Here is a 15111-nt window from a genome sequence, read left to right as displayed (position 1 = left end):
GGGGGGGTGGACCTGGATGTAGCACTGTATTGTGTCTTTCACTCCCACATTCTTTGCAGGTGAGTTTGATCTGACAGTTTTTGGCTTGGTGTTTGGTTGATGCACAACACTTGAAGCATATGTTTTTATCCTTCAGATATGTTTTTCTCTCTTCTAGGGACTTACTGCGGAAACTGCGACATTTTCTGAGAGGATGTGGCTTTTTATGCAAAGGACATTGTTTGTCTGGATCCTTACTAACATCTATTGTTTCATTACTCTGTGCTATTTCTGTCTTTTTCACTGAAATCATAGTGCGAGTACTGTTTTTAACGGGTCTGTCAAACTTGGACTGAGATGCTGAAATAAAGGCGAAGCTAGGATCATTTCTTATACATGCTTGCTCCCGTACAAAGTTAGAAAAGGTAGAAAATGGTGGAAAAGTGACATCGAAATCTACCTTGTATTTGGATGCATGTGAGATCCATCTTTCTTGTAGGGAGTAAGGGAGTTTTTCCACTATGGGATTAACACCACGGGCTGTATCCAGAAAGGCTAGCCCAGGTGAATAACCCTCTGCTTTAGCTAGTTGTAGTTCAAGTAAGAGGTCTCCTAGCTCCCTTAGTTTACTTGAGTCTCTAGCTGTAATCTTAGGAAAGTTTTCAACCTTTAGAAAGAGTGCATGTTCAATTACCTTAGGTGCTCTGTAGGTTTCTTCCAAGCGCTGCCAGATCATTTTTAAAGCTTCAGAGGCATCATTGATTTGAGCCGCACTGATTCTTTTAGCTTGATGGTTTGACTTTGGTCCAAGCCATTTTACAAGTAGATCTAATTCTTCTTTAGGGGACAGAGACAAGTCTTTAGTGACATTCAGAAATGACGATTTTCAGCTACGATAATTTTGTGGATCATCATCAAAAGTTTGCAAAGTGGCTGACACCAGTTCACGTCTCATTAGATATTTAGCCATATCATTTACCTGTCTGAAAATAATCTGTTGAAGATTTGGGGGCATTGAGCTAAATGACTGGTGTTGATGGTTGAGAACTGGATGCAATATGTTAGGATGTGGTGTTGACGTGTATATGGAAAGCCGTTGTTGTCGGTGCTGCGGGGTTTCTTGCTTGGTTACAGGAGTATTGTAGAGGGTTGGTGATGGTTCTGCACCTGTGTTATGTTGGTAGAAGGTGTTTGAGATTGAGATTTGAGGCTGTGACAACACTTGGTTGTTTTCCAAGAATGCTTGACTGTCAATGAAATTTTGAACCTTTTCCTTGGAGTCCACAGGGTTGTCACACAGATGTTCTTTACTGTAAGACTGTTGTTCTTCAAACTGTGCGGCTGCTTCTAGTATCTCTGCTTCTGCTGCAGCAGCTGCTGCTTCTTTCTTTATCTTTAAGATATGTAGCTGAGCCTGCATTTGAGCTTGTTGTTTCATTACTTCAGCTTCCTCTTCTGCATAGACCAACTGCGCTTGAACAGCCTCAGCTTTAGCTCGCGCTTTGAGAGCTGCTACGCTTGCAGATGACCTGGTTGACCGAGTTGAAGAAGCAGAGCACCGGGATCTCGTTTCCAGCACCTCTTCTTGTACTTTCAGCATGTGACCACCTGGCTGTTGTTGGGGTTGCGGGTCCAATGGCTGCCACATGATGACTTGATGACTGAAGTTAAGGGCTTTTGAAAGGCGTTGTCTGCTGTTTATAAGGCTTTTTACTGTTCTGTCCTCACTAGACGTGTCACTTCTCTATCCAGCTAGACAGACAGCGAACAGGCGAGATGTTGATTCATGGCTTTTAATCCTCCATTAGGTTTCATGAATGTTTTCTCGTTTAACTTTAATATTGTAAAACTGTAAACAGACATAGGAGAATTGTACATATTCAAAATGCAGTTGACTGAACAGTATTTACTGACTAACTAAAGCATTCAAATGAAACATTAAATCAAAACATTAAACGTTACATTTTCGTGCATTTGTTAATTATATTCCTTGTTTTAGGTAATTTCTTGTAATCACGGAATTCACATAAGCCTATTAACCATAACAAAAGATCGCTAGCATACAGGACTGACTAACTGTTAATACTCTCGCTTTGCACGTCACTTCACATTTCGTTTTTAGCAACATTTGCATCTCTAGATTAATGAATTAACTTTTAAACATCTTAAACCTAATAAACATCATATTTATATAATAAATAATAGCGACTTACAGCCTTATGTGGGCCACGACCTCACCGTACGAGCCGCACTTCAGCCATGACACTTCACAATGAACTCAATGCAACAAGTCATATGAAGGTTACCATACACAGTCCTCGCCACAAGAGGGCGCTTAAAGGTCAACATATAAACAAACCAAACTTTCCTTATTATTAAACTAAACCATTACAGTAGGGCTGTGCAAAAAAACGAAATGCGATTTTAATGCGCATCTCGTCAGTAAAAACGCTCCTGTGACTATAAATACATCTCCTGCGACTATAAATACATCTCCTGCACACGCTCCTGCCCACTTGCTTCTCAAAACTACTCGCTCAACTGCTGTCGAATCACAACACAGGAACCGCTGGCCCAATCAGAACTCATTACGTATTTCTGAAGGAGGGACTTTATAGAACAAGGAAGTCATCAGCCCGTTTTTATGACAGTGAAAACAGCGGTATACAGATAGGTGAATTGTGTAAAAAATACTGTGTTTTTTTACACGCGAAACAAGAACACATGTTATATTGCACACTGTGAATACATTCAAAGCTTGAAAAAAGTGCGTAAAATGGGACCTTTAATTCAACTCGTTCACGAATGAGAAGATCTCTCGGTCTCATTCAGTGAAGGGCGTATGGGTTCTCTACATTAGTGATGTGTTGTTCGTGAACGTATCGTTCTTTTTGAACGAATCTTTTAGGTGAATGAATCGTTCTCGTTCACGCAATCCACTGATTTATATTTCTCATTCACTGAAGTTCCTCCCTCTACAGCAGCGTGGCGCTATTAGCAGCACATGCACAGCTCAATGAACTGGGTAACTGAACCATTTCATCCTGTCAAAGAATTACTCAACCTCGAGCCAATAGCCTTTGAGTATGAGATGTGACAGAGCATGTGATTTGTTGAATGTAGTGAACAAATACGCCCTTCAGTGAACGAGTTTCATGAGTCTGAATACATCTAGGGATCTTATCGTTCGTGAACGAAATGACTGAACTGGTACCCATGTCGTTCGTGAATGAGTTGAATTATTTAGTACATCTTGTTCGTGGATGAAATGACTGAACTGGTACATAGCTTATCTCGTTCATGAACGAAATTAATGAAAGTAAACTGGGTTAGTCTGCCATTTAGCATGTCAATTTCGCAAAATGCAAAGCACAGGTACAGGTACTGTGCACATACGCTTTTGATATTTAGCATACAGAACTCCACGTTTAATCCCCGATTTATGAATGTGAATATAATACAAACTGTCTGACCAAACAATTAAAATGCTAATTAGGCAAGAAAACCTTGTGCTTTGTTCATCTGAACAACTTAATTAGACTTTATATATTGAATGTGATTATGCACACATTTTAATAAAGCCAGATCAGTTTTTGTAACAAGTAAATGCGTTTGTTGATTTAAGTCGTAACACATACTGTAATACACTTTTTTGCCACCTGCTGGCATATTTTGTGTAATACAAAGAAATAATCACTGAACGAATCAGTGAACAATTCTGAACGAATAATTTTGGTGAATGAACTGAAAATGATTGAATCTCTTGAAAGAATCATAATTTCCACCACTACTCTACATTCAACAAATAACTCATGAAACTCATAAAACAGTTGACAGGATGAAACAGTTCACAGAGCTGTTTATGAGCTGCGCATGCGCTGCTAATAGTGCCGTGCTCGCGCGCTGCTGTGGAGGGAGGAATGAGAAATATGAGTCAGTGGTTTACTAGAACGAGAATGATTCGTTCACCTAAAAGATTCATTCACAGACGAAACATCATTAGTGCAATTTCATATAGCTTATATTAAATATTTGGAATATATATTTTCATATTTCATTTTCAAAGAAATGTAACTTTATTCATAAAAGCGGGACCCGTGGGTTGGACAAAACCCAGACCCGCGCATCACTAGGCTGCATGTCCGAGCAGAAGTGATATTGTGGCCGCCGGTCCACGACTGGTAGAAAAATATGATGCTCAACAAAGCTCACTGGCTGAGTTTTCTCCTCTGAAAGAAAAGGTTGCACAACTGACAGAATAAGTTACAAAATATCGCAATTCTTTACTAGGTATCGGTATCGAAACAATAATTTTGATATTGTGAAAACAATATCCCACATCAGTGAATATTTCCCTATTCATAAATCTCTGTTAAGTGTCTTTGTTATGAATTGGCAATAACACAATATTTTTTATTAACATTTTATAAAAGGTACTTTTACATTATTCAACACTCAAAATATTTCCTCAAACACATCTTTGCAAGTTCATTTGTATTATCAACTCAGCCATGTTTTCAGTAATAGACTAAATTCAAATAAAAGGGGAAACAAAGCCCAGCTTGTCTTACCTGTAGAGCTCTGCTTCAGCTTCTCGTTTTTCTTTTTCCTCCATTTCCACGGCCTGAAAATACGCCCCAGTGTTGCCAGCTTGCTGTGGCGCCGGATGGGAGGGGTGTGGACTCCACTCACCAAACAGCTGGAGCGCAGCACCTTCTCCTGCTCCATCACATCTGTAACACACAAGACAGACAGCAACCATCAGCATCTATCGGTGACATGAACATGTATACAGAGGTTAAGGGAAGATCCATGAGACTGAAACTGGCTGCTTCATTTAAAAAAGCACCTAATCTGATTGGAGCCATGTTTCAGTGGATTTATTTGTCTAAAGTCCATTCTTCTCATTTAAAACTACAGAGCAGATTAAAAACAGACTGTCACACACTAATCAACCTATGGAGAGAATGTTTTGTTTTTTAGAATGTTTATAAGCATTAAATACATATTAATACTTTAGAATCATTTTATATATTTTTTTTATTTTATTACAATTTCAAGGTAAATTATGGGCTATTCATTAAATGTAGACATTACTGTTGTGTGTTGTCACCGCTTGTCCTATATTAAATTGTGGGGATGTAAGGCCTTTCCCAATTTCTCAGGTCAACGACAGGGAAACACCCTGAATGATGGTCAGTCCATCACAGGGAAAAAAATCATTTAACAACGTTGGGAAAATGTATTATATATGCAATTCTAAAGCTTGACATCATTATTAACATCATTGCAAATAGTGACATACAATTGTCATGATACCATTACATTTACATTTAATCATTTAGCAGACGCTTTTATTCAAAGCGACTTACAAATGAGAACAATAGAAACAATCAGATCAGCAAGACAACAACAACAGTATACAAGTGCCATGACAAGTCTCAGTTAGTCTAGTACAGAACACATAGCAAGGTTGGTGTTTCATATATATATATATATATATATATATATATATATATATATATATATTCATAAACTTTCATATTTGAATAAGGATGGGATAAACAAATGTTAGTAGTTTTGTTTTTTGTCTTTTAGTCATATATTTTAGTTATGAGGCTATTTATATGCTTGTGTACAGATTTAAAATATGAAGTGGTTCTTGTCATGGAAAACAAACCAGAAATTATGCCATTTCCTGCTCAAATGAAGGCAATTACATAGCATGTACCACTTAAAACTTTTCTATTATATGTCTATACGAAATTTCTGATTATAGTCTTTCAGTTTTGAGCTTTAGCACAAATACATCTGCCTACATAAACACACACACACACACACATGCGATGCGGCTGTGAATAAGTCAGCAATGGTTTATCGTCAAAGAACAATCTACAAGACCAACAGCAGCATCAAATCCTTCAGCAAACTAGAGGTAATCCTTTTAAATATTCACCGGCAGGAAAAGCTCCATTCATAGAGCAAATGAGTCAGTGCTCTGCGAAACACTCTGTTACTGAAATAGTGTGGGCAGGGGCATCGACAGAGTGCCGTCACAAACCCAGAGGCGCTGCAAAGAAGTCCTCTGATCATTGACCATTCAAGAAAAGAAGCAGGTCAATCGACTGAGCATCTCTGCCCAAGTAACCAGTAGTATAAGCAATCCAGGTCAAGCCTGAAAACTGTGCGGCGCAGCGAGTCAACAAAGCCAGGGTCAGCAAAGCCTAGCTGTTACTATGGTTACTGCTCCTCCAGATGCAGCGGCAGCAGAGCAAAGCCCCCTCGGATGCAGAATCCGAGCCACCGTATGAGGGGCTGCCACTGTCTTACGGAAAGGAAGATGGGGAAACGGGCAGGGGAGGGGGGAACTGGGGTCTGTTGCTATACGGAAGCGCTTGCAGAAGACCTCAAGCAGCCAATCAGGGCCCAGCCTTTCATAACATATAATATCAAGCACAGTAGTCCTTTCTTCAAAGCAGGGAGGTGTGGTACAAGGGGCTGTTGGCACGCTGGACAATCTGTTGGAATGGAAATATTAACTAATTAGCTAATATTAACCTATCGGTAGCTACAGTAAGAGTGGATGTTGATCTGTTAGACAATGTGTGCTACTAAGAAGCACGGTTATGAATTTTTAAAAGGAGTAGTAAATATTATCCAGTACATCTGACAATATCTGAATGAACATCTGCACAGTTATTCATTAAGTAAGTGACAGGAGAGCAAAGCACAGCGTTTTATGAACAGAGAGCCAGTCAGCACAAAGACCTGCATGCTGGCTGTGTGCCACTGATGCCCACGTTACAAATATCTCAAAAACACCTGCCAAAACCACTGATATAAGACTCCAGTAAACATATATGTTACGCATACAGGGTGTATTAATCCTGTAATCATTATAATACAATGCATGACAAAATTATCTCTTTTATTGTAATAGCAAACCTGAAATAGTACTGTATTCCAGGGTTATTATCGTAGAGTAAAAACTAAAACACCAAAAAAAAACATAACAACAAAATTTATTGAAATAAAATACTATTTTCTGAAATAAAACAAAACGTATTTTATTTCAGCTGTTGGCCAAGGCAGCATTTCTCATTTTTGTTTAGTTTGGACAAAATAACTAAAACTAAATAAGCTAATAAATAAAAAATTATATTAAAACAAAAACTATATAGACATATTAATATGAAGAAAAAAAATGTAATTGAAAAAAAAAATTAAACCTTTAACTAAAATGAGAGGGAAAATATAAAAATTTAATATAATTAATTATAAGTAGTACATCAGCAATACTAAAATAACACTGAGACTCAAGTTGTCTTAAAGTAGTTCCAGGTATTCCTATTGCAGAACACATCCCGATACATAAATGATGATAATAAAATTAAATAAATAAATAAAAGGTAGATCATGTCTGCTTTGATTTAGGCTGCTTTAGAAGTTCATATCCTTTTTATCTCTGTCACAGCTCATTACAAAACACTTCAAACATGATTTTAAAGAGGTGGATACCTGTTTTATTAACAAACTGGCAAATACTGCTTATGGCTTTGTCAGCAAATTTACACTCCTTTAGTCTTCAGCCACATTTACACCGGATATAAATATGTACTTCACATTAGATTATGATCCATCTGTTTTGAAATCCGCATCATTTGAATATCACAGCACCAATGTCTGTGGAAAAATAACGTGCACAATACATGTTAGCACAACTATTACTTGGAAAATCCACACTAGCAGATGTTTTGACTTTGACTATGTCATGAAGAAAGAGAAACTGGCAGCCTGAGCAGCTTCAACATGCAGATATAGCGTAACGTACATAACACATAACGCACATCAGTGTAAATTTGTTCCTCACTCACTGAAATTGACAAATAATTCTATAAAACTTCTATAAAAAATTAGGCAAAGTTTGAAAAAATGCTGTTTAATTTTCCAATAAAAGATTGTATATTTTTACATGATTCGGTACATTTAATTATCCCTTTGCAGATTCTGAGCAGCATACTGTATATAAATGCCATTCTGTATTAAATATATGAGAGGAATTATGCATCAAAGAAAACATGTGTACCTCTATCCCAAGAACATCCTTAAATTATCATTAATACTTCAAATATGACTGTTTTGAATACATACTGTACATCTCAACTCATATATTTCCAGCTCAGGCAAAATACTATAAACCTTTTATACCAAACAAACAATTTGGAGTTGAAATTCAGTTTGAACCTCTCCACTCAGATGTGATGGATGCCTTATTTAATAAAGCTCTTTGGCATTGGGAGAGGCTTTAAGTAAATGTATGTAAATGTAATGGAGTTGCTTATGGTCTGTCCTCTGAGGCTGGTTTTGGAGATGCTGGCCGTATAAACCCATTTGTCTGCAGTAGATAGATACTGCGAGCAGTTATTGTAATGTCACCCCAGAGATGAAAGTGATAGATTAAGAATATTATTCGATTCATCAATGACTAAAGATGTAATCATAGCAGACACATGAACGTGGGCCTCATTGTAAGTGGTTGGGGCAGAGGGACCTCCACATAGGGGATAGTTTTGCTGATCTGAGGCCAGTTTTTTACAAACAGACACAATATTCTGTTGAATAAAGATGTCCTATACAAAGATATGGAATCAGATCTGAATTTTATTGTTCTTTAATTAAGGGAATTTGGTCTTTGATCTGTCCAGGGAGACCTTTGGCTTATGCTTTTTATATAATGTTATAATTTTATTGAAATGTTTTTGAAAGGAGTCTCTTTTGCTCACTAAGGCTGCATTTATTTGATCAGTAAAAACAGTAATGTTGTAGAATATTATTTGAATTTAAAATAACTGTTTTCTATGTCAATACATTTTAATTTATTCCTGTGATTCAAAGTTGATTATTAATTTTTTATCATTACTCCAGCACTACAAAATCATATATATATATATATATATATATATATATATATATATATATATATATATATATATATATATATATATATATATATATATATATATATATATATATATATATATATATATAGATGTGAATCATTACCCACATTTTTTTTTTTTTTTGACAGAATGAAAGACAAATTTTAGTCTTATTCTTTAGTGTCACATGATCGTTCAGAAATCATTTTAATATGCTTATTTACTGCTCAAGAAACATTTATTATTATTTTCAATGTTGAAAACTGTTGTGTTGCTTAATATATTTTTGTGAAAATCAAGATTTTTTTTTTTTTTTCAGGATTGATGAATTATAAGACAGCATTTAAAAATATAGGTCTTTGTAACAATGTAAAAGACTTGACTTTCACTTTTGGTTAATTTAATGCATCCTTGCAGAATAAAAGCAACTTTTGAACAGTACTTTTAATCGTTTATTAATTATTTGCAATAAAAATAAAAATAGCTTCATTATTATTCTTAAGTGTCTAAATGTTTAAGCACAATCAGAGTGGTGCAGACAATCAAAGTTTTTCAACTACTTTGAAATGATTTACTGAGGAAAAACAGATAATAGAGAAAGAAAAAATATGATTTATATAATGGTTCAGTCATTTGGACAGAGAGTCACAGTACATTTTTATTAAACCAGACACATAACCAGGTACATATTAGTCTTATCAGTATGAAAATACAAGCAGTCAATTTTCAGAAATCATAGGAGTAGGTAGTGTGAGAAATGAGCAGTTCTGGTCCTCCAATGTTAGAAACGACGATAAACAATGTTAGTTTACCCACTGGCTCAACAACTGTGCAGCCATCTGTCAGAAGACAACGGCCTGCAGTGTAGCCTCCTCAAGATGCTAAAAGTGGAAGGGACTAAATAACGAGTCTCTGACGCGGCTTACAGGGACTCGACTCGAGACAGCTCCACTGACTTCCAGGACCAAGCTGATGATGCAGTCTCTGTAAAAAAAAAATGCTGAGTGGAAAAGAAAACTCAAAATTGAAAAAAAAGAAAGAAAAAAGAAAAAAATGCATGCTGGGTATGAGACCATGGACATTGTCCTCTGAATATAAGTCAGTTGTGTAGACTTTCATTTTTCTTTTTTCTCTGTAATATAGAGCTGAAGGTGTTAAATTTACTCAAAGAACTATCCTAAGAAATATAAAAATTTCAAGGCCTCATGGTCAAATGCTCAGACAGCAGACGAGCATAAAGTCAATTTCACGCTTTTAAGAGCCTCCAACGTTAAAGGGAAGGTTCACCCAAAAATGAAAATTCGGTCATTATTTACACTCACTCACGTCGTTCCAGAACATTTCAACTGTTTTTGTCCATTCAGTGAATCTGGGTCTAAAACAACACTGGACATCACTGTAGACATTTAAAAAAAAAAAGTATCCACGGAAGAAATAATAAGTCCAGTAGGTTTGAGAAAAAATAAGAGCATGTAAATAATGACAGAATCATCTTTGTTGGCGAACGATGCCTTTAACTGGCCTATCCTAACCAGCCAAATCTTGCCCCTGTACTGAATCCTATTCTTGCTATGCAGAAGAACTATAACTGTTTCTCAAGATTGATTTATGCAGCTTAATTTACTTCCTTATCTGACTTACATTCTCCATTACATTACTTATTCTATCCAGCTTTTAACTCTGGATATCTGTCCGTATCTAACACTTGTAGTAAAGCAAGAGAATGAATATGTCCCCAATCAATGTTCTTTTATTTTATTTTTTTCCCAAAATTTCTAAAGAAATCGATTTTGATAACAATTTCTGGGTCATGATTTATGTATGACAGTAACAGGTCAGGTTCAGGTCACCCGGCTAACCATGCCTTATACCATTGAATTTTTTAAGACAGAACACCATAAGCTTCATGCACCTTAGGCAGCAAACCCTGACAAATCAGACAGGTTAATGTTTTGAGATTTTCCATTTATATTCATAATCCATTTATATTCATATAATGACCGTCGCTGCTCACCCTCATGACCAATTTATCAAGAAAATCTTTAATCTGTAAAAATCTGTCTTTTCAAATAATTTTCAGCTATGAACAGGTAGTCTACACATCTGGATAATATATTGTGTGAAATTATTTATAAAGGGGCTCTACATAGTTTATATATGTTGAGCATTCTCCTGAAAACTGCACTAAAAATGTACCACTTCAGTTAACCAAGTGGAGCAGGTCCGAGCTGGTGTGATTGAGTGGAGGCGGGGACTAATTTGCATATTCCTGGGTTCATGTACATTTTCAATGAGGTATTGGTGTAAATCTATATTCAAGCTATTTTAAGGCATATTTAAGAGATAGTCCAGCCAAAACTGAAACTTCTGTCATAATTTAATCAGCCTCATGTTGTATCAGTTTCTGTCTTCTGTTGAACATAAAAAAGAAAAATGCTGGTAGCCAAACAGTGGCTGGTAGCCATTGACTTCCATAGTATGGAATAAAGTATTATGGAAGCCAATGTAGTTTATGTCTCATACCAAACATAATTCTATATATAAACATAGTGAATGAAGACACTGCACTGCCAGACACTGCACTGGAAATAAAAATAAATAAAAAAGTCAGATTTACTTAATTCATGTTTTGCCTGTATCACAACTAAAACTCTTAAATGGTGACTCACTCACTCTTATTATTAGCACATAATAGATTCAGACACAGAAAAGAATGGCAACTGACGGCATTAAGGGCACAGAAGTCACAAGAGAGAAGCAAAGGCTCTCTGTGCTAGATGGTCATTGTTGAGAGTGTATTATCTTTCCCAGCTGCTGAGCCTCTGTGAGCACAGTATTTGTGGCAGTCCTCTGGCCCGGGTCGATATGGTGCTGAAGCCCTGGCTGCTTACCCTGCCATTTAGAACGAGCTTCTCGTCGACCCACATTACCCATAATGGACATCCAGTCCTGCTGCATGTACAGCTTTCAATGTAAAATGGTGTTTCTCAACAGGGGCATTTGGAGAGCATCGGGGGGCGCTGGATGTAATATTTCTGTTCTTGGGGAATGTTAAGTGAGTTTATGTATGAGCTGAAACTTGTAAAAGAAAATGGTATGCAATGTCTTAACTCTGTGTCTACACTGGATGCATCAAAGCAAGCTTGCCCTATATCTATTTGTCCAAGATAACAGAGAATCAGTTTACTGTGGGCAAATTAGCGTGCATTCAGTGACAGAAACACTGATTATAATGGACTTTGATGCCCTTCATGTCCAGTGTAGTAGTGTGACCTGTCAGTATACACCAATGCTACTAAACTACTGTAGATGGTGAATCATTTCCATAGCAATGACTCGTGCCTTTAGTGTTCACTCAGCTTTCTGTAGCACAGCTGCCGAATATCAAGTCAAAACAACAGCCAGCATTCAGACACATATACTTTTCTCTTGTTCTTGTTTGGAAAAATGAATATAAATGCTTCTAGTGCGCTGACTGGCTGCGCTTGGTTTAAATGGAAAATTTCTGAACACTCATAAATATAATTTACTTTCACTTTTTTGTTCTTTGGGAAACTAAAGATAATGAATTTTGACATCCAGTCAAATGAAATATCATGAATGTCATGTAGCATTCAATAACATGTTTATATATATATAAATATATATTATATATATAAGGGCTGTTATATATTAAATCTACCATTTGGAAGAACTGCTTTCTATTTTAATATATTTTTTAATTTTTTTTTTTTCCTGTCATGCAAAAGCTCCATTACTCCATTTCTCAGTGTCACAGGATTCTTCAGAAATTATGCTGATCGCTGCTCAAGAAACATTTCTATTATTATAGCGGTTATATAGCTGAAAGTGGTTATGCTGTTCAGAAATTGTGTGGAGGTGTTTTCATTATTTGTTGAACAGAAAGATTGAAATATATATATATATATATATATATATATATATATATATATATATATATATATATATATATACACAATTTTAAATAGAAATCTTTTAACTATTTAAATAACTAATTTTATACTGTCATTTAAAATTGCATATTGCACATTTATCTTTTTAAATGTAGCCATGTACAATGCAAGACGGAGGACATATCAACATCGTAATCGTAAGGCAGGCCACATTGACATACAAAACATGTAATGGACTCATGTCTATAACAAAGATACACATCAGGACAGCATTCATATAGTATTTTTACAATGAGGAGCATGTGTTTCCCATCTTTCTACTTTTCTTTTAAATGTTTGAAACCAAACTTTCAATAATTTTCATAAATTCTAAGAAATGTACTAAAGGAGGGTTTACATTTCTTCCATTCACATGTGTAAATGTAATATTTACCCAACCCACCAAAATAACCATGTTCATTCAGAAAACAATATATAATAAGATATATTCTTAAAACAAGGTATTTTCTAAATTTGTAAGGTTTTTCTAGTTTTTCAGAGTGCGAGCCATCAACAGTCTCTTGTACATTTTACTGGTTTTCACGCACCTGGACTTACAACTACCCTTCATCTGAGCGCAACAATATTCCCTTGTCCTCTAAATTTGTAAGGAAAATTTTGTATAATTTTTTCACTAAAAGCTAATTAAAAGCATCAAACCTATGTTGGATCTATACATTTATGATAAATTGCAAATAGAATGGAATGATTGCATATATATATATATACTTAACAAATAATATGTGAAACCAGAGCTGAAGTTATGTCGAATAGATCACACAAGACTCATTCATTCATTTTTATTGAAAGGGGAAGATAAACCAATTTGTGATTTATTTACTAATTTAAAAAAGTATAAAACATATTTTAATAAAATGTCCATTTTTAAATGACAGACGTTTTTATTCCGAAAACACAATAATGGACATTTTAAAAAAGGTTTCTCCTGAAATAATTTGAGAGTTTTTCTCATATAGTAGTTTGAAAGACTATATAATTGCTATAGCTTTTATTGTTGGTATTTTAGTTTATATCGTTTCTTTTGTGTGTGTTTTTTTTTTTTTTTTTTTTTTTTTTTTTTTGACTTCTTAAGACAAAATTGTTAAATTATGTCTAATAATTGTCTAGTAAATCTGCTTTGACACAATCTGTATTGTATAAAGCGCTATATAAATAAAGGTGACTTGACTTGAGAAGATAATAATCAACTTAAATATTAAGTGAAGTTGACTACATTTCATTTGATGGGGGTGGTGAGGGACCTGAATAATGGGTAGGGGGGCACTGGCACAGAAAATATAGAGAAGCACTGATGTAAAAGGTGTAAGACAGTCATCTAATATTATGCTAAAAATGATTGCATACGTCAAGATAATCACAGAATGTCACACTGACAAGCGCATCTCGAAAAGCACTTCTGACTCTGACGTGGGCGTGTGATGGTTCAGAATAGAAATATGCCCTAATGTTCTCTGTGTGTATTGCCAGATGTACATATTTGCTTATTAAAGGTCCTAATTGACTCTCTGGTGAGTCACTTGAAGTCATTTTCATCCTTCTGCGTCTCTTCATTGTTTTTTTGCCCGTTTCCCCTTCGCTCACACCCACTCAGTCTCTCTCTTTCTCTATCTTTCCCCTGACTCCATCCAATTGCCTTTAAACTGCATTACAGTCATGGCTTCACTTACCGTTCAACACAAACAGACACTTTGGGAACTTTGTCTCACCGGGCAGCTCTGGAATTCATTGAATCACGAACAGCACAATAAACTGCGCCATCCATCCAAGGCAGCTCCGCTCGAGCTTATGAATGAGAAATGAGCTTATGAAATATTTTAGGTGGTTCAGGTGCTGAGAGTGAGACCTGCTCTTTCCAACAGCATTGCATTCAGTATTAACTAGACAAGAGCAAATGAGATCTGATGAAGCAAATGAACAGATCTCAGATCTGTTGACTGTGAAGAACAGTGATTACAATCAATTTTTTTTTTACAGTGTACAGTTTTTTTTTTGTGGAAACCATAAAACTTTTTTTACACACATAACCTCAAAAATATACAACTTTTTGCTTCAGATATATATACAGCTGAAAAGACGAGCCTGTCATATGCCTTATCTGCTCTGTGTTGTATCTCTGGGGAGGTCGCTGAGCTTGTTGTTGTGTTCAGTTTTCACGCCTGAGGAGAGCTGTGAGCCGCTGAACTGTGCTTGACAAGGTCAAGTCTTGTCTCCTCTTGTAC

At 35.8% G+C, this 15111-nt stretch overlaps 1 protein-coding gene across 4 annotated transcripts in view; it reads right to left on the bottom strand.

Moving 5' to 3' along the window:
* LOC127944828 (phosphatase and actin regulator 3-like) overlaps positions 1-15111 on the bottom strand; it is a 58028-nt gene that overhangs the window by 33449 nt on the left and 9468 nt on the right. For 3 of the 4 annotated variants that reach the window (XM_052541134.1, XM_052541133.1, XM_052541132.1), the window contains exon 2: positions 4551-4712. In XM_052541134.1, coding sequence (XP_052397094.1) covers positions 4551-4712 — 162 coding nt within the window. Of the gene's footprint in view, positions 1-4550; positions 4713-5935; positions 6225-15111 lie in introns of those variants that run through there. The other variant, XM_052541135.1, reaches the window with a different exon arrangement.

Source organism: Carassius gibelio, chromosome A23, assembly GCF_023724105.1.
Source record: "Carassius gibelio isolate Cgi1373 ecotype wild population from Czech Republic chromosome A23, carGib1.2-hapl.c, whole genome shotgun sequence".
Lineage (NCBI taxonomy): Eukaryota > Metazoa > Chordata > Actinopteri > Cypriniformes > Cyprinidae > Carassius > Carassius gibelio.
The sequence above is the reverse complement of the archived record's forward strand: the minus strand, read 5'-3'. Positions and strand labels throughout refer to the sequence as shown.